At 33.9% G+C, this 19,656-nt stretch overlaps 1 protein-coding gene across 1 annotated transcript in view; it reads right to left on the bottom strand.

Annotated features, from left to right (window-relative positions):
* Positions 1–7,297: 7,297 nt before the first annotated feature.
* LOC124353080 (homeobox protein six1a-like) overlaps positions 7,298–19,656 on the bottom strand; it is a 74,079-nt gene continuing 61,720 nt past the window's right edge. The window contains exons 2-3 of the mRNA XM_046802893.1: positions 12,282–12,435; positions 7,298–8,770 (exon numbers count right to left, since the gene is read on the bottom strand). Of these exons, the coding sequence (XP_046658849.1) occupies positions 8,564–8,770; positions 12,282–12,435 (361 nt within the window). The 3' untranslated portion in view covers positions 7,298–8,563. The remainder of the gene's footprint in view (positions 8,771–12,281; positions 12,436–19,656) is intronic.

A 19,656-nucleotide genomic window follows, 5' to 3' on the forward strand; every position in this document is an offset into this window, starting at 1 on the left:
TTATCGATCTGATTATACTGACAGTACCAATTAAATGTTCACATTGTTACATTTCATATTCATTACTTTTTCCAAGGGTTCTTTCTATGCCAACAGTATTTTATCCTATTGTATTAAACTTTTTGAAGAGAAAGCAGTCCAAACTCATGTGTAAAATTTTCTTGACCTCCCCGGGAATCGAACCCGTGATCTCTCGAGAGCAGCAGCGTTCTTCTTCTTCTATGGGACGGCCTATTGCCATTCACTTAAGCCTCAAGGACCTTTTGCGCACCCCGGAAGCACACCATTAAGGCCTACCAGTCTATGATTTCAGCAGATCCACAAACCGCAGAAAACAATCTATCAGGTCCTCCTAGGGAAATTCACCACCCTTGTCCAAACTACTAAAGATGGCATACCGCTCACTTGCTATTGTAGAACAATCAAAGAGCAGGTGTTCAACAGTTTCCTCGTACTCATCACACATTCTACAGAGCGGATCCTCCCGAAGGATGGCTGTAATCAACCGTTCTGAGGTTTTTTTAATAAACAGGAGAAACCGATCCTCTTCTATACCCTGCTCGTCTTCATGAGTCACTGGCCTGTGCGAGGATCTTATCAAACAGAATAAGGGGGAGAGTCGATACAGTACAAGGTAGATAGATGGTACTGATAAAAAGTGCAAGGGTCACAGACAGGATACAGGATATCTCTGCACTATCTCTAACTCAGACTCAAAGTCCAACGTCTTAAACGGCTCGGCCATCGGCACCCCCATAAGGTATTTCAAGGTGTGAATCCTTTGGGGCTGTCTCTAAATGGGTTCGCGCTGAACATGAGAGAAGGTGGAGGTTGAGAATGAACAGAATGGTACTACAGTCGCCTTCCTCTAGGGTGGCATCTGACCTCTCACCACCTTACCACTAAGCTACGACGAAAGTCTTCGGTGGTAATTTTCACACTGATTAAGAATGGTACCAGTGGGTACACGACTTGTGAGTAACAGAATCTTGAACCTCGTTGCTTAAAATTCACTGTTGGGCAATTATTGGTCCCCTAACTTCGCTTTTCCCTTTCTCACTGACTGGTGGTACCGCTCCACTTGTACCGGAGGCCGGTGGTATGTCCGGTGAAGGGAGTTAAGGAGGACAGTACACGGGTGAAGTAAGGTGAGGGGGAGGGGGTGACCGCATATCTAGCCTACAGTACAGTAACTGGATATCGAGGTATCGATGTCTGACGTCTGTGTGTGACTGCGGTCAGACTTCACAACACACCTTACCTTGGCTAATCCGCATCACCTCACACCTAGGACTGCTGTGGTCCAGGAGGCGATTCGGAGGATAAATTAGAGGGAAGAAACCTCCCCACCCTCTTGTGGTCCAGGGAGGCAATTCGGAGGATATAGTAGGGGTCAAAAACATCCTTACCCTTTCAAATTGCATTCGGGACAAGTTAGATTCCTTTACTTTTAAACTGCTTCGAAGTGCTAAATTTTCTGCATTTTCCTTGTTGTGGTCCAAATTTGGTGAGTTTCTCACGTACTTTCAATCTAGACTCCCAGACACCGCTCCTATCAGTGGCAAGCAATTAAAATGTTACAACGTCCCCCTGACGTACCTAAACGAGATAATTTGACGAAACAAAAAGTATTTTGAAGGTAATGTATGTACCAAGTGAATCCAGTAATCAAAATTTAGATTTTTAAATTACGTAATTATGAAAAGAAATTAATTAAAACACAATGACAATATTTCATAAATTTTCAGTGTTGCTTTTTTGGAAATAATCACTGGATCTCCTAGACAGTGTTTTAACGAGTAAAATTATACAAAATTCGTACGAATCCGATTAAAAATAAGGTCAGGATGACGTTTTGAAGTTAACATTGGACATATGGGACTAAACTTAGGATCGCCAAGGGGCTCTGCGCCCTCTTAATATAGTTTTCAAGCAAATAAAAATTGCCACTGAAGGGCCAGGTGTCTTCTCGCACACACGCACCCCCACACTCACGAACACAAATGGTTGGGGCCAGCCTGCCGTTTTCCGTCCCGGGTCATTCAATAAGGTCTTAGACTCATGAGTTAGCAATATTCTGTGAAATTTAAATGTTTTAATTGTTTTTGGTATCATTTTTCTTGTTATGAGTTTTATAATCTCTGAAAATCCGCAAGTTCCACAAAATCTCTTTACATACTTATTTTTAAATTTAACTGCACTTATTTTCCCAGTTTAAATACTAATTAATTACACACACGCGCGCGCGCGCGCGTGGAGAATACTTTTACGAATTACTTTAAAAATGGTTTATTAATAAACTTCAAATTAAATCGGAATTCAGGAAAATACCTTTTCATAATTTAAATATTTTGATTTAATACCCAAATGCTTACACGACCACATGTCTTGCAAAGGTTTCCTCAGGAAAGGTTTTCTTGTTTTTAATAAAATAAATTTATTTTAATTTAATTTAATTTTTTGTTTCAAAACTAAAATGAAATGAAAAAATTTACCTTTCTTATCAATTTCAAATAAAATAAAAATTTGTAATTTAATTAAACATTAAATGTATTTTTCTTTATTATGAGCGAAGCTAAATAGGGCTGAACTAAAAACTCATTGAGAAATTCTTCGTACCACATATGTCACTCACTACCTGTTATTGTTGGTACAGATTCAAAGTTAATACTGTAACAAACACTGGCAACTGTAACAACAGCTGTACAATCAATCAGTACCACCAACACAACTGATTGTACTGGTAACTGTTTGTACATAGTTCAAACTGACAATTAAATGAGTTCTGTAATGGATTGTGTGTATATATTAATCACGTTAGTATAAAATTACAAATAATATACATCTAGGTTTGATTGGGGAGATGCACTAGGGAACTATTATGGTGGAAATGTGGCCAGTTCCAATCCTTGAGTCCATGTGTTTATTGGTGTAAAAGTATATGTGAACCAACTGCAGTCACTATTTGATAATACTATAGCCACCAAAATATTACAGTCAATTGGAAAGTTTAGTCAAAAGCTGGTTTAGCATACAACTATTGAATAATACTTCATTGGTGCATCTTCTTCCGTGAGATATGCATTTCCAAATGTATTTCTAATCTTTTAGTTCAATTTTTTGGAGGGGTAGAATTTGAATTGTTAAATTTCACGGTGTCGTGTACTGATATCAGATGCTGATGCTATTTTCTAGACTGTCCTTTCAAGGAAAGGGGGGATACATAGGGGACTATGTAGAAGTCTTAGGTTAAGGACCATTCAATGGAAAATCCAGAAAAAATGTGATCACCACTAGAGATTTTTGGAAACACATTTTTGTCTCAAATCCAAATTCAATGGCATTGATTATTTAGATAGGTGAATTTGAAAGAACTTTTCAGAAAATAGCTGCCTCTGGGCGACGATCTTTACAGTTTATCTACAGAATTCAGTTCTGACTAATGTAGGAATAAGTATTCAGATAGACTTCAGAATGTACGGGTTACTCCCACTTTCGAAAAATTGAATAAAATATATAAAACTACCAATAGCTTGCGAGTAAGATTTTTTGCCGGATCTTATACTTTTCTATAACTTTGTCATATAGTCAGCTGGTGTTTAAAAATTACAAATGTGAAAATGCAATAATTTTAGTTTGAGATAAAAAAAGCCTGATTGTAAACTTTAAAAACTTGGAAACTTGGTAAGATAATTTCATCTTTAGAACATCTCTGGACGAACAATAATTCAGAATAAGACCTAAAAACTAAAAATTTAATTGGAAAAGTAGTAATGATAATAATAATACACAAATGAAGAACATAAAACAAATTTTCCATGGGTGTCATGTACAATATTTTAAAATTTGACAGAGACATAAAATTGAAGATTATAAATTATCTTCTGGCAACCGTCTGGTTGTCTATAATTTAATTATATTTGGACTAGATTGATCTTGACTCGAAATGATAATATTAATTTTACGTAGAAGCAATTTGCAAAATGGTTTTAATAATTATGTTGAATTGCTAATGCAGATAACGTAAGGTTTAGGAATTTTAGTAAACAACTTACACCAGATAATTAATTAGTCATTTTCACTCTTAAAGGAGCTATCGTTTTGCCTATATAATGTAAGTTAATATATTAGATTTTGTTGCAAAGTTCAATGTTACCTTTAATAGGTATTCTTTTTCCGTTGTAATACCCTTAAAAGACCTATACTTTGTAACATATTAAACAAAAACGTTTAGGTAGCATTGAAAGCGCATGCTACATTTTATGTTATATACAGGCTTCCATTGTTCAATTTTGGCCTACAAAGGATGTATCGTATAATGGAAGGTTTCAAAAGATTACTTTAGGGAATGTAGGAAGTCAATTTCTAGTTTCAGTGCATAGTAATAAAAGACACATCTAAAGTTTTGTTGATTTTTTTGTAAGTCAAGGAAAATGTACAGTTATAAATTAAGGTTTATTAATATTGAAATTTTTATATGGTTTATTTTTTTTAATAAAAAGGAGAAGCCGATCTCCTTTTTGCCTTATTCTGCCCGTCCTCATGAGCCACTAGCCTGTGCGAGGATCTTATCAAACAGAATAAGGGGGAGAGTCGATACAGTACAAGGTCGATGGTACTGATAAAAAGTGCAACGGTCACAGACAGGATTCGAACCTGCGCTATCTCTAACTCAGACTCAAAGTCCAGCGTCTTAGACCACGCGGTCATCGGCACTTCCAATTAAATTAAAAAAGTATTTCTAGGATATCACGGTTCAAAATTGACATTAGTAAATTTATTTCTAGTTGTAAAAGTCAAATTGGTTAGTACAAAGAATTTTTGGCCATTTTTGGGTGGCAAATTGCGACATGCATATTTGTTTTCTATTTTAGATTGTTAATAACTACATTATTGTCGCATACAGTTGGTGATTCTATTGAGATCTTGCATGTAATTACAAATTACAAAATTATTAAGATTGAAGAAAAAGTCGTTAAGCTTCTCTACTTACTTCTCTGTACTTTAATAATTTTATTTGTTAAAGGTATTTTTTAAATAGGCATCATTTAAAGCTTGCCCTTCATAGGTTGCACATATTGAAAAATATTTTAAACCTGCTAGCAAAACAACTGGTTAAAAATACCAATTTGTAAATTAAACTAAGTAATAAACATATAAAGAGTTAAAGGGAATAAAATAGCAATGATTAGGTTTTCCGAAATATGCTTTAAATAATGAATCATTCTGTTAGTTCTTTGTAGAAACCTCATTGGTTACACGAGTTAGCTGACGTGGCAGTATAGATAACCTATATCGATAAAAGAAGTATTATAACTCCCTCCCCCTCCCAGCATGACAAGTTTAATTATGTCGCTTTGCGATTGTTTCAAAGGCGCGAGGGCATTTATATCATTCATACCGCTTTTAATAGTAAGCGAATGTATAGGGACGTATGTTTCTGCATTTTTAGAAACAAATTCTGATAATTTTATAATTATATAGCTGATAATTTTAACTGACTATTTGTGGTCATACATTTGTTTTTTATACTTCTATAATTTTAAGTATGAATGTAGACTGAGCTCATTACCTGATATTTATTCAGCTATATTATGTTTGGGCAATAAATAATTCATTAATTATTATTATGCAGATTAACAGTTTTAGAAGTTAAGTTTTTAACCTAAAAATTAAATTTTCATACTTAATTTAAAAGAAAATTACAAGGTTGCAATTAAAATCTGAAATAATGACCAAATGCCAAAACAGATTGTTGCCAATATACCAACAATCTGTATATTTTTTGGTATTTTTATGTCAGTAGGCCTATGTATGTTTTTTTACAGACATATGATTCAGTGTACAAGACTGGCCATACTCTTATCTTTTAACCCCTAATTAACTCCTTCGCTACAACTCTTATAGTCAGTTAGACTAACTTTACTACCGTCAATCCAATTCTGCCGTAAGGCGCTTGACGCAGTCAATGTGTTAAAATGTATCGCAACTAAAACATTTCATTCGATGTCTCTAGGAATCGAAATCTAGACCAAAATTTCGTTGCTACTCTCAGAAACATTGTAGGTACCTACTAATTTAATGATAAAGACTTTAAAAGGAAAATAATATATGAAAATATTATCTTTCGCCAACGTTTTACAATATCGACGAAGTCTCAAAAAAATTTATTTGTTTTTATACTTAATAGGTACAGGGTAAGTTAGTAAAACAAAATTGTAAATAGGAACATTTAAGAAAAAATATCATAAGTATTAACGTGAAATTCCTTTAAATTTACTAAATTTTAGAAATCCCATTAATACTGAAATTGGCCTCAAAAGCTAATAAATTTTAGTAAGTAAAACTGGATTTCAGTATTAAGACGAGTTAATTTTCCATTAAAATCCTTTACAAAATGTAAAAGCTCTATTTAAAAAAATGTTTTGTTAGGATAAATTTTCCATAGAGGAAAATTAAATCAAATAATTAAAAATCCAAATACAGATGTAATGTATTATGACTTTACATTTAAAATATGTTGAGATGTATACTAAATAGGTACAAGGTAAGTAAGTAAAACAAAATAATAAATAGGAATATTTAAGAAAAATATCACGAGAGATAACGTAAAATTCCTTTTAATTTACTATATTTTAGAAATTCCAATAATATTGAAATTGGTCTAAAAACCTAATAAATTGTATAGTAATTAAAACTGGATTTCAGTACTAAGACGGGTTATTTTGTCATTAAAGTCCTTGACAAAATATAAAAGCTCTATATTAAAAAATGTTTTGTTGGAAAAAATTTTAATTTTAAATAAAAATGCCAAAGAAAGAGAACTTAAATCAAATAATTAAAAGTCCAAATACAGATGTAATGTATTACGCATGTACATTTAAAACATGTTGATATGTATACTAAATAGGTACAGTGTAACTATACCAAACAAAATAGTAAATATGAACATTTAAGAGAAGAATATCATGATTATTGACGTGAAATTCCTTTAAATTTACTAAATTTTAGAAATTCCGTTAATATTGAAATTGGTCTCAAAAGGCAAGATTAATTAAAACTGGATTTCAGTATTAAAACGGGTTAATTTGTCATTAAAATCCTTTAAAAATGTAAAAGCTCTATATTTAAAAATGTGTTAAGAGAATAAAAATAAATAAATAAAAAATCAAATAGCCTACTGATGGTTCATTGCCTATGTTGGATGGTGCCACTACCAAATAGTTGTCCACATATGGTTTTTGAATAGTAAACCACATAGAATAGTACACAGTAAAGGTAAAATAAAACAAGGTGATCTAGTAATAATTTAAATAAATTTAATTAAGTACTAAGAGCCGTTAATATATTTTATCTATACATAACTACATACATCGTCCACCGGGAAAGCTCGCCCCAAGCGCCTATGTACAAAACTATAGGAAACACTAAACTATACAATACGGGATAGATCACTAGAAAAGAAATCACAACACAGCTGTCTTTGGTCACAAATTCACTTCCGATGACGTCATGCTAGGTTTGAGCGTGACGTCACTAGATTGTAGTCACTGTCTTGGTCACAAAGTCTTCGAAATTACTCGTGGAACATGTATCTACAGGAAAAATTGGTCTACAGTGTTTCGTACACGAATGGAATCTCAGAGGAGCTTTTAAATTCACATTAAATTAATCACACACAAAAATGAAATACTGGAATACGAAATTAATAATTAACCTCACTTCAGATAAGGAAATCGGAAATACACACTTGAAAACATAAATACAGAGAGTATAGAATAACAACACAATCTAAATATTTCTATCTCAATTCGGTAGTAATAAATCATTTTTTGGACAAAAGTTATATATACTTGAAATTGTGCAAAATGTTTATAAAAATATTAAAACTGTTATAAAATGCTTTATATCGGCGAAAAATAGCGTACAGTCAAAACTATGTATGTTAAAAACACATTTTTATAAAAAAAAACATTCATTCTTTATTATGCGTTAGTTGTATTTGTGTACAAGACTTTGCTAAACAATAATAGTAAAATTATTTATCAAAATTTGTGTTCTGTCCTAAAAATATTTTGTTGGCAACTCAAAAATGGAATACTTTGGCAGACTTTTATTGCTAAATTCTTACTCATTGATTGAAATGCATCATGTAGGATTTTGAACAGCAAAAGAACTCTAGCTTATATTAGATTTGCTTACAAGATTCAAAACAGACCGTCCAAAAGTCACCGGTTTTTCGTGGAAGCGTCATTTCTTTAACCTTTAGTCTACGAGGATAGGAAGTTTCCTCATCACCAATAGGTTAGCCGAGTCCATAATACTTCAAAATTTCTTTATAGTGTGTTCCTTTTATGCGTTTGAGTATTGAATAAATACGCCGGGAGATTCTTTCCAAAAAATCATCGGAGGAAAGAGTATCCACAAGCGCTGGCGAAATCCTCGAAATTCACTTCTCCACACAACTCCACTGATTCCTCACATACTGGAGTCCGTACTGCTTCACTCAGTCCATATCTACGCTGGTCTACTACTGGCCGTACCCGTAGCCAGCGACCCACTGTCACAAGGAGTGATAATCGTGCAGGAGGGCCCCCGTGTCGGAGTGGTGGGGCCCGAGGCCCGAGGGCTGCTGAGGGCCTAGGCCCATGCTCTGGTAGGCTACAGCTGCCGCCGCCGCGTTCGACATGACGGTGGCCTGAAGACTCGCTACGCTAGGCTTCAGCTCTGCTACGCCCCCGGCGAACAGATCATGGTGGCCGAGAGGGTCCTGGAACAAAAATAAATTATGAAAACTTGGCAGTGTTTTGTTCCCCAGAAGTTTTAATAACAGCCTACTATGGCCTAATCCGTCCTAATTTTGCATATGGAATTAGGCTTTTGGGAAGTTGTGCAAAAAACAAAATGGAGCGCGTCCCTAGGCTCCAAAAAAGGCTGTCAGAATCATTGAAAATTTGAATTACAGAGAGTCGTGTAGGGCATCGTTCGGGGAGTTGAGATTGCTGACTTTGCCTTGCCTCTATATTTTTGAGGTGATCATGTACTGCAGATCAAGGTGCGCTCGATTCGTGGCAGACACGTTCATCATTGTAAACTTGAGGCAGAGACAACTTTCGAACTCATCAACGCAGACTGACATCTACCAGCGCAACATCTACCAGTAAGACTTTGGTATCAAATTCTTCTGGCTCCCTGAAGAAATAAAAATTTCCGACAATCGAAATCAATTTACAACGTGTTCCACACTTCTTTTGGTGTCCAAGGCTTTCTACTCTGTTGATGAATTCATGATAAGCCGCTGGGATATTTAAGAGTGGTGGATCTGCCGTCAACGCGATCGTGTCTTGAATGATTGTATGAATTGTGGAGTATGAAGGTGTGTAAATGTGTAGATGAAACCGTGTAAATTGACTTAAACTATTAACGATTGCGATACGATGTAATAATTGTTAAAAGTATGCAATAAAGAGTTATTATTATTAGTGTGACATGTCGCTAGCTAGCCATTGCGGCAACTTAGGATGCCTCGATTGAAAGGTCTCCATAAAGGTCAACAACGCTAAATGTAGGCAAGATGGCATCAATTCATTCTTTTAGATCATTCTCAGATAGCATCCAATATAAAAGTTTCCCAAATTTCTGATTGGACACTTTAATAAATACAAACAAGATGAAAATGCCGTTAACATAGAACCGCGTACCCCTTATGGTGTAATTAAGAGATATTCCGCCACTCATTTGGTACTTCAAAATAGTACACATGAAATTCCAAGCTTCTACTGTTCTTTCCATTTGAAGGCCGCTGATTTAGCCAATCAGTTCATTATATCAACATCAGGAAGTAACTTGGCAGTAGAAAAAATCGTATAAAAGAAGGAATGAATTAAAAGATTCTAATAAGTAATAATATTAATATTTACAGATGAACATAATACTTTTGCATTCATGGTCGTTGATATTATAAATAATTACGAGAATAAAATTGAAAATCAGTTGCAGCTGTTAATATTGTTGTCTTTATCAGCTTCTAGGCAAACACACACAATTGGTCCCAACACTCAGCCTTGTGGACCTGAAGGATTAGTGGCATTATATACGTTTACTTTGATACTGGAAACGTGCACTTTTGTTTTCTATCTATTTAGAATGACTCAAGTAAACTAAAGGCATTTACTACAAAGTCCTTTAGTTTGAAGGGAAATATAATTATAATATCCCCAACGTCAAATCTTTTACTCAATTCAATGTATCTTGCTATTGTAGGCCCAACTTAAATCTAATGCTGAAATGATTCTTCTGGTATTAAATAGCGATTAATTAGTCTTTGCCATTTTTAAAATCTTCGTCTTAATGGAAAAAAACTTATAAAATGTGTAAATAATTGAAACTCAATACTGGTTACAAATGTTGTATAAAAAGTGTTCAATAAACAAATAGGTCTATAATTATTTATATATTATGTATCCATTGATTCATAGGTGTATACTAAACAAACAAGTTTTTAGGAAATACATTTAAAATATGGGTTATAAAAGGTACTAAAGATTGTGCTCGTAAATTACAACCAGTGTTTTGTCTTGTTTACATCTCTGATATAAAGTTTATCGTGTACAGATTAGATAACAGTCTGTCACAACCTGAAACTTAAGATTTGTGAACCTAAAATGGAATCGAGTAGTATTCTGGTCTAATTCTCTTTCAATTACGTTCTTTGAATATCTTAAAAAATCTGAATGACCCTTTGAACTAGAGGGGTAATAAAACAAATCTTGGATGGCTCAGATATTGAAGGAATCCAAAAAAATGTAACAGTTACAAAACAGAAACCAGTTATGAGAGTAAGATTGCGATGAGAACACTCTGTGATGAGAGACAATGACAATGCACTCTCTCGGCAACCTTGCAGCAAATGATTTGTAAAGTTTGAAAAGCTCCCGGTGTAGGAATTGCTTCATGGCGTGTTTGTGTACCTCAGTAGATGGGTGACGAGGGTGGAGGTAATTAATACCGAAACACGATCTGTTATACGGTTGTGGGGAAGCGCTGGCCAGAGGGAAGGAATTCTAAGGTTTCGCCACGTCCGTACCGCCCGCGCCCCCGCCTGCGACAGTGGGGACCTTACCTTGTCTTGGCCTCGGGATTCCAGGTCCGGGCAGTCCCCTCGATACCACACACACACTCTGGAGATCTCATTCTCTCTCTCTCTCTTTCTCCCTCAATCTCACCGGTTCAGCTGGTGTAATCCATTTTTGGCTTTAAGATCACTTCTATGACGACGAAAAATATTTCACGTATGTTCTTGTAACTCCAAAAGGATTATGGGCATTTACAGTAAAATTTTAACAATTCTGTAATCAAACTGAAAAAATAATGTGGATTTTTTTATTTTTACAGTACCTCATATATACGAGTTGTGACTTTGAGAAGTAACAAGTTTTTCAATAATTTATAACTTGAGGAAAGGTTATTGAGGAATTAAACTTGTAATAGATAACTGAATTTTATTAATAAACCTTCAGTAGATTTTTACGAATACAGTAAATATTTTTAAATATTAATCCTCTGTAATGCCTCTGAGAGCCTATTATAAGATGCGTCAAAATAATGTGATAATTTAAATCCTCTTCGTTAAACGGTCAAAACACTTTTAACTATTTACCACCAACACAGAAACTACTGATTTTGTGTGGCCTAATTTAGTGATGCATAGTGGTGTTACTTGAGTATTTTTTAGACGTTTTGTATAAGAAACAAAATCAGATTTCTATAAAGCAAAGGCGAAGGGTATATGGATAAAAAACCTTTTACATCAACTAAAACTAAGAACTAAATTAGCTGTGGATTCTATATTTTGTTTTCATTGCTACATTTTAAAGAGAATTTACTTAGTTTTATATAGAAGTCTTTAGCTAACACTAAATCATAAATAGTTTTATTTTAAAACTACTCTTTATAAAAATTAAATATATTTAGCTTTGATGTCTCGTTAAGTATTGCATTTGTATTGAAATTGTTCTATTTACAATTCATTAATCTTTAATTGTATAACATCACAATCCAGGACTATTAAAACAAAATAAAACAGAGGAAAAACATGTATGTAAATGGCTGTGACAATTTCCTTATTGATCCCAGTTATGTAGCCATATAAGGTGGTAAACTAATAGCCCAGAATCACCGCCTTGTGTTAATTAGTTTTTAACAAACTGTCAGACTTTTTGCAAACGACTTCAGCAGTCACACAAGGAATGCGCTACGATTGGAGGTGACAGCAGACGTACCTGAGGCAGCATGGGATGTGTCATGGAACTCTTGTGGGGCAGGTCAACCCCGTCCACACTCTCGGAGGATGAGGAGTCCAGAGCGGAGCTTGGGCCTGCAGCGATTCCCTTCTCTCCGCCTTCTCCCGCACCCGAGGGACTTCTTCCGGGAGTTCTGGAACATCAGGAACTCGTGTTATGGATAAACTGAAGAACTTAACTACAAATGTTTGCTGATCAATTTCATCTGGTGAAGATTTAGATGGTCGACCAGGTGAAATGTCGACCGCTTGAAATATGAAACGAGATTGGTTTTACAAGTACCATTAAAGTCTGAATAATAAAACCAAGAAAGAATACGGTGTTTATATTCTTTTTATATTAGAATAAAATCATATTACATTACAATTAAAATTGTATTGCTTGAGGAATTAAACTTTTAGTACATAACTGAACTGTATTTAGTAAACCTTAAGTCATTTTTATATGCAGTATATGTTAATACTCTGTAATTGTTCTGAGAGTGTGTTTGTAAGGTACGTCAAAATAATGTGTGTCATGAATTAACTGCAAACGTTCGTTGATCAATTTCCTCTGGTGAAGATGATCAACAGGTGAAATGTCGATCGATTGAAATAGGAATGAGATTGGATGTACAATTACCATTAAGATACGAATCCAAGAAGAGTAGGTTTTTTAGATTCTTTTTACATTAGATAAAAATCAGCAAAACTTATGTAACCCAAACTTAAATTGTTGTTGAATTGAATTGATATAATTCTTTAAGAATTTTGACTGACGAATTTGGGTGTTCTCATAACATTTTTTAATTAAAGCTACTAAAGCAATTTAATCTTAATTTTGTAAAGGTGTATTATTTTTTATCTAGGTATATTTATTCACCTTTTTTACTTTGAATTTCTCTTAGTTCTCAGGTATATGCGGTTTGCTTCATAAACATAAGGCTATGTAAACTGTCTTGGCCACATTGCGGTTAAATGTTCTTAGCACAATTCAATTCTTGCAACGTTTTTGACTCGATGTGGAGAACCATCATCAGTTGACCGATAACAACTGACTACAACAGATTATATAGATAATTCACTAGCCTAACTGACAGGAAAATGTCTACACCAATTAATTATTACAATCAGATACACTATTAACTATTGTCTTCAATGAGCTTGTTACAACAGGGCACTAGTCTACACACACTAATATCGTCAAAAAAGTGACCATATTATTACATAGTGTTATGAGGATGATAAAATCAATGTATTCACTATGAATGTAAAATGTATGTATACAGGGTGTAATAAAAAGGTTAGGCTGGCTATGAATTTTCAGATTTTATGTGTGATTCTAAACTAAAAATGAAGAATGCATAAGCGAGCACAACCACTTTAAAGATACGCTTGCACAAGCCAGAAGCAGTAATAATTTTGTCTTCTGATATGCATCAGCTGTATTACATCAGTTATAAAAAATTAAAAGGTACCAACTATTTGGATAATGTTATTAAAATTCCAACGGTACTTATTTCAATGAAATCCGTGAACGCATAAGCGGCTCGACCACTTTAAAGATTATCTTGTAGAAGTCAGGAGTAACAACAAGTGATAACTCTCAACGCTTCCCGGTTTGCGCAAGTGTATCTTTAATGGTCATGCTCGCTTATGCGTTGATGGATTTCGATTAAAAAAGTACCATCGGAATTGTTATAAAAATTTCAAAATAGTTGGTATATTTTTAAATTGTTATAACCTATGTAAAACAGCTAAAAGACCTATCAAAAGACAAAATGTTTGCTGCTCACAGCTTGTGCAAGCGTACCTTTAAAAAAAGTGGTCGTGCTTGCTTATGCCTTGACGGAATCCGTTGAAACAAGTACCGTTAAAAATTGTCAAAATAGTTGGTGTCAAGTACATTCTTTTATAACGTTTTTTTACGGTAATAAATGTCAACAGACGCCATTTTGTTAATATTAAACAAAACAACACAATTATTTTTTTCTCTTACCTATTCAAATATATGTGTAAAATTTGGTTTCTTTAGATTTTCTAATTTTAAGAGATAATGATTTAAATATTACTAAATGTTAATAAAAGCACTACTTTTTTCCAAATTGTTCATTTTTTGGACGAGGCCTTTCGAAACCAAAGGTTTCATCTTCAGGCAACTCAACAAAAAAAAAAATTAAAAGAATTTTCCAATTGCTCCAAGAGTCTACAAGATACTGTAATGATTTGTTAATAAAAAATAAAAAATAGCGGCTAAAGGAAGTAGAAATTGGAAAAAAATCTTTATTTTTAACTTAGAATCACACACAGAATTTGAAAATACATAGGCCTAATCAGTATTTTTTTACACCCTGTAGGCTATAATACAATTTTATTTTGAAATGCATGAAAACTGAATAACATTTTAGATATGCACGATAACACGAATATTGACAGTTTCCAACATTATAACACAACTAAGTCCACAACACCCTGTAAGCCACCATCTTTACACGCAACTTGATGATGATACCGGTACATAGCTGGTGACACCGTGTAGGCGTAGGCTGTACGTACACACGGCCGTGTGTCCATGTCCGTGTACGTGTACGTGTGTCGGTCACTACAAGTAAATGCCAGTGTTAGAGCGGACAGTCGCCAATAAAACTACCATTACCGGCTGGCATCGACAAATAAATCCCCGCGCCCGTTGGCAATAAAACAAAATGGCGCGGTCGCCACCCGCCGAGACACTCCTTTAATTTGCACTCTCTTATTTAACCTAATGAGCGGACACCGGCTAAATACCCCCAATTACAGACCTCTGTTTAGAAAACACGTCCGATTTATTAATGGGGTGCGGACGAAGGTGTAATTATCAATTTGAGAAGCGGGCTTGAATTGTAGCAATCTTCGTTAACGACCCTGTATTAAGGATGTGGCCGCAGCTTCTCCGCAAGTGTTGGTGTTTTAATGCAACGCGTGTTACACTTATTGCCTGATTGCTGCAATATTTCACTGGCCCCGTCGTTGCCATTTGTCACTAGGTAAATGGCTACAGAATAACTCTTACAAAGATTAGACTGTGCACACAGTTGTTTCTCTTAATGTTTGAACATGTCAGGATTACTCTAATTTTAATTTACTGAATAAGTAGAATTTACTTTAATAGATATCACTCTCAATAACTGTATATCTTAGTTAAGTGCAAGAGATAATACGAAAAGACAGCTGCGCGATATCCAGTGGCTACACCTTCCGATAAGATTATCTTATCTCTGGTATAAGGCTTTGAATCCGAATTAGAGATAGCACAGATTAAAGCCTGTCCTTGGCCGATGCACTATTATCTGCACTGCAATCTACCTTACATTATCTTAGAAAAGACTTCCGTAGAAGTCAATTTTGCACTTTTGAGCGTGCAAAATTGACAAAAATAACAAAAAAGGGAGAATGGACTCACAAAAATATAAGGAACATTTTGGATTTCTTTATTATCTTCAAGAACTAAAGCCAGGAACAAATTGTTGGCAGGGGACAAGACGACATATTTCCCCGTAGTGGACAGAAAGTAAGGCAAGTGCAGTTAACCGTTCATTCCCCATTTTGTTCCTTAAAAAGTTCTTGACCTGTTTCAACGTTGAGAACGATCTTTCAACAGTCCATGTCAGTAATACTGAATAACTGAAATAATACTATTCGTTTGCTAAAAGGTAATTGAACATTTGGTAAGGGTCCGGACCCCCTGGATCTCCTCGCTGGCTACGTCCTTGATTATCCTGTAACATAATTAATTGTGACCGTCAATGTCTACATGACCATCCATCCATCAATGGATGAAAGTCAATGTGGATTTAGAATTTGTATATGCCAACCTTCTTACTTGGCTTAAAACATTAAGCACAAAAACGCTTTTCCTTCTTGAGACGGCCAGCGTTATTTTTCGTAACAAATGTTTCGATAGTCATTCGGATTTTATATTGTAAGGACATTTTATGCATGAAACAGAATTTGCCCTCATTCAGAAATACAAAAATATCAGTACCACCTGTATCACTGAACGATGGTAAATGTCCGGAAAGTCCTGTTTCTTTCACAATCCTTCCATCGTCAAAAACAATCATCGAATAAAGAATTTTCTGCAAGTTTTCAATAAGAATCCGCATCAGCGCATAGATAGAGTCACGTCATAAAGACCGATAAACATTGTAGGCGACATTTTGTCCATGAAAATTTTACTTGAAACATAAGAGTCTTTCTGGAGTAATAGACTTTTGTCCAACCATATAAATATCGAGGATTACAAAAGTTTTTATCATAGGGTTAAAGCAAAACGTGTAGAATATTTTGTACCGAGACATACTTTAAGGTTTCCTTTCGAGAAACCCTTATTAGCAAGAGAAACAAAATGTTGAACATTTATACGAAACAAACTAATCCTACAAAACAGATGTGTTTGTAACTAACTAAAAAAAGTAACAGCCTACTTTTTAAACATAATTTTAGTTACTAATTTGTTAATTCTATGTTTTCTCAATACCAACATGGTTACCCATATATGTAATGTTTAAATTGTACGATTTCATAATTCAGTATTACTCAAAGTAAGAGTTTTCCAACGATAAAAATCCACGTCACTCTATTTTGAGATCCAATAATACTATACTTAAAGTTTAAACAAGATCCCACTGGATCCGTTATGCACTATAATATCGTGTTACTATATATATAATTAATTGTTGAAAAAAATGGAATGCATTTATTCTTATTCATACTTGTTTAATTTTAAATATACGTCTTAAATCTATTTCTATAATTTCTGAATATTTTACTTAAGTAATAAAACATTCTTTGTTATAGATAAATGTATTTCTGGATACTTTACTTAAGTAATAAAACATTCTTTGCTACAGATAAAAGTATTTCTGAATACTTTACTTAAATAGTAAATCATTCTTTGCAACGGAGAGAAATGTACTTCTGAATACTTTAATTAAATAATAAAACATTATTTGCTAAGGATAAAAGTATTTCTGAATACATTACTTAAGTAATAAAACATTCATTGCTACGGATAAAAGTATTTCTGAATATTTTACTTTTAAGTAATAAAACATTCTTTGCTACGGATAAAAGTATTTTCTGAATATTTTACTTACATAATAAAACATTCTTATCTACGGATAAAAGTATTTCTGAATACTTTACTTAAGTAATAAAACATTCTTTGTTATGAATAAATTTATTTCTGAATACTTTACTTAAACAATAAAACATATTTTGCTACGGATAAATGTTCTTCTAAATACTTTACTTAAATAGTAAGACATTCTTTGCTATGGATAAAAGTATTTCGGAATACTGTACTTAGATAATAAAACATTCGTTGCTACGGACAAAAGTATTCTTTGCTACGGATAAAAGTTTTAAAAAACGCAATGCCATAACTAAATCAAGTTACCCTACAAGAAATAAACATTTTAGCATATAGTAAGACTCTTGTTTAATGGTAGTAACAAGGACTACCATTACCCAGATCAAACCCTTGTCTGCAATTTCTGAACACTGAAATTCGAATTTGCTCCGGGACCGAATTAGTTCGACTTAAGTACAATACGAGGGTCAGTTGTGGGGTTCCGGAAGAGGCGTTCATTCAGTAATTGGTGTCAACTTGACCAGATGTTTCTGAATGAACTGACCAGCTTAATGCAATTTGTTCTGATGAGATGACGCAATGGACATTACGTACCCGTTCATAGATCATGAGATGACAGTCGCACGATGGATGGTACACGGGAAACTGTGAGACAGTAACAAATCTCACTTAGTGAGCTAAGCGATGAGCGTAGTGCAGCCATTGCTAATTAATTGGCTGAGCGTTAGCGAAGCCTATTATTTTTGCGACTGGAAAACAAACTATAGACTTCTCATTTTGCATAAAGCTAAATTTGTACACGAGGAAAACTGAGTTCGATGATGGCGCATGTCACTCCATGGCATTTGGCTGAGCGTTAGCGAATATTTTTACATTGATCTTTTGGATAACCATGATGGTAATGAGAAACATCAGAATAAAAAAATGTGTAAACAAAACCAATAAGAGAGATTCAAACATGTGACATATTAAAAATGTAGCCTAACTATTCCAATACGTACATCATTTTATAGTGACAGTACGTAGATTTTTGTTGTCTAGACACTGATATGAATCTATTATCTGGCAAGATATGCTAGAAAGGTTTCGTATGATGACTTTAAATTTTGTATGACACTTTATTTAAACAAGATCTCTTTTTTGTGTGATTGTCTGTCTGTCTAACTGTTCGCAGGACATTCCAAGAATAAAAAGAGTAGAGAATAGAAATTTTGCATGCAATCTCTGTGAACGCTGTGCAATTTCTACCTTGTTGATAAGTAACACTATTTTGAAGTAGTGAAGGTCAATATTTCTCTTAGACTTTGAATTTTTTGTGTACCGATTATAATGCTCTACTTCTTTAGAACATTATCATAATTTATAATCCCTATTTTTTATGTCCCAGAAAAAATAACCTCATTTCTGGTATAAGTGTATAAGTATAAGTTGTGAAGTAAATCATTGTTTCGGCCATACGTATATACCTGGGAGCTTGTGCATAAGTATACATTTTGGCTTCACTGATGTAACGCAAGAAAACTGTTTATTAGTAGTAGTTGTCAAGGTAGAATAATGAATAAAATTGTTTTAGCGTTAAATAATCTTGTGTAAAAATTAAGATTTAGAATTTGACCGCTGATATCATTCAACTACTCGTACATCCTGTACTCCTTACGACAGATACTTATCAGATAGGGTTGCAATATTTGTATCATTTCTATTAGGGCAATAGTAGCTTACAAGTAATAAAGTATTAACTTATTGTTAATAATTTTCCAGTATTTTCATACTCACAATACGTTATTATTATTGTTGTGGGCGTTTGATAATAGGCTACCTGCTATATTAATTGTAACATTACCCTTGACTAAAATCCTATTCAATAAACACTTTGTGAATATTTAAATTTCATACCTAATACAAACCGTAGATATTGATTTGAGAGTGATAACTTTATATTAGCTACTTCCATCGAACCCCAAAAACCGGATAAAATTCCCGATCGGTGATTCTTTAAAAGCTATTTCAGCGTAGTTGAAATTGTTTAAGATTCACACATTTATTTACAAAATTACAACTCTCTTTTATAATAAACAGGTTTATGAATACGATAGAGATGTGTATAATTAAAATTAGATGTAGATTTATATATGTCTTTATCCGTTTTCCGCTTACAACCCGCATCAGTCAAGTTTTAGAAATTTATTACAGGAACCGGTATAAGAGCAGTGAAGGTAAATATGATGGTTAGTGCTCGTTA

This window comes from Homalodisca vitripennis, chromosome 1, assembly GCF_021130785.1.
Source record: "Homalodisca vitripennis isolate AUS2020 chromosome 1, UT_GWSS_2.1, whole genome shotgun sequence".
Lineage (NCBI taxonomy): Eukaryota > Metazoa > Arthropoda > Insecta > Hemiptera > Cicadellidae > Homalodisca > Homalodisca vitripennis.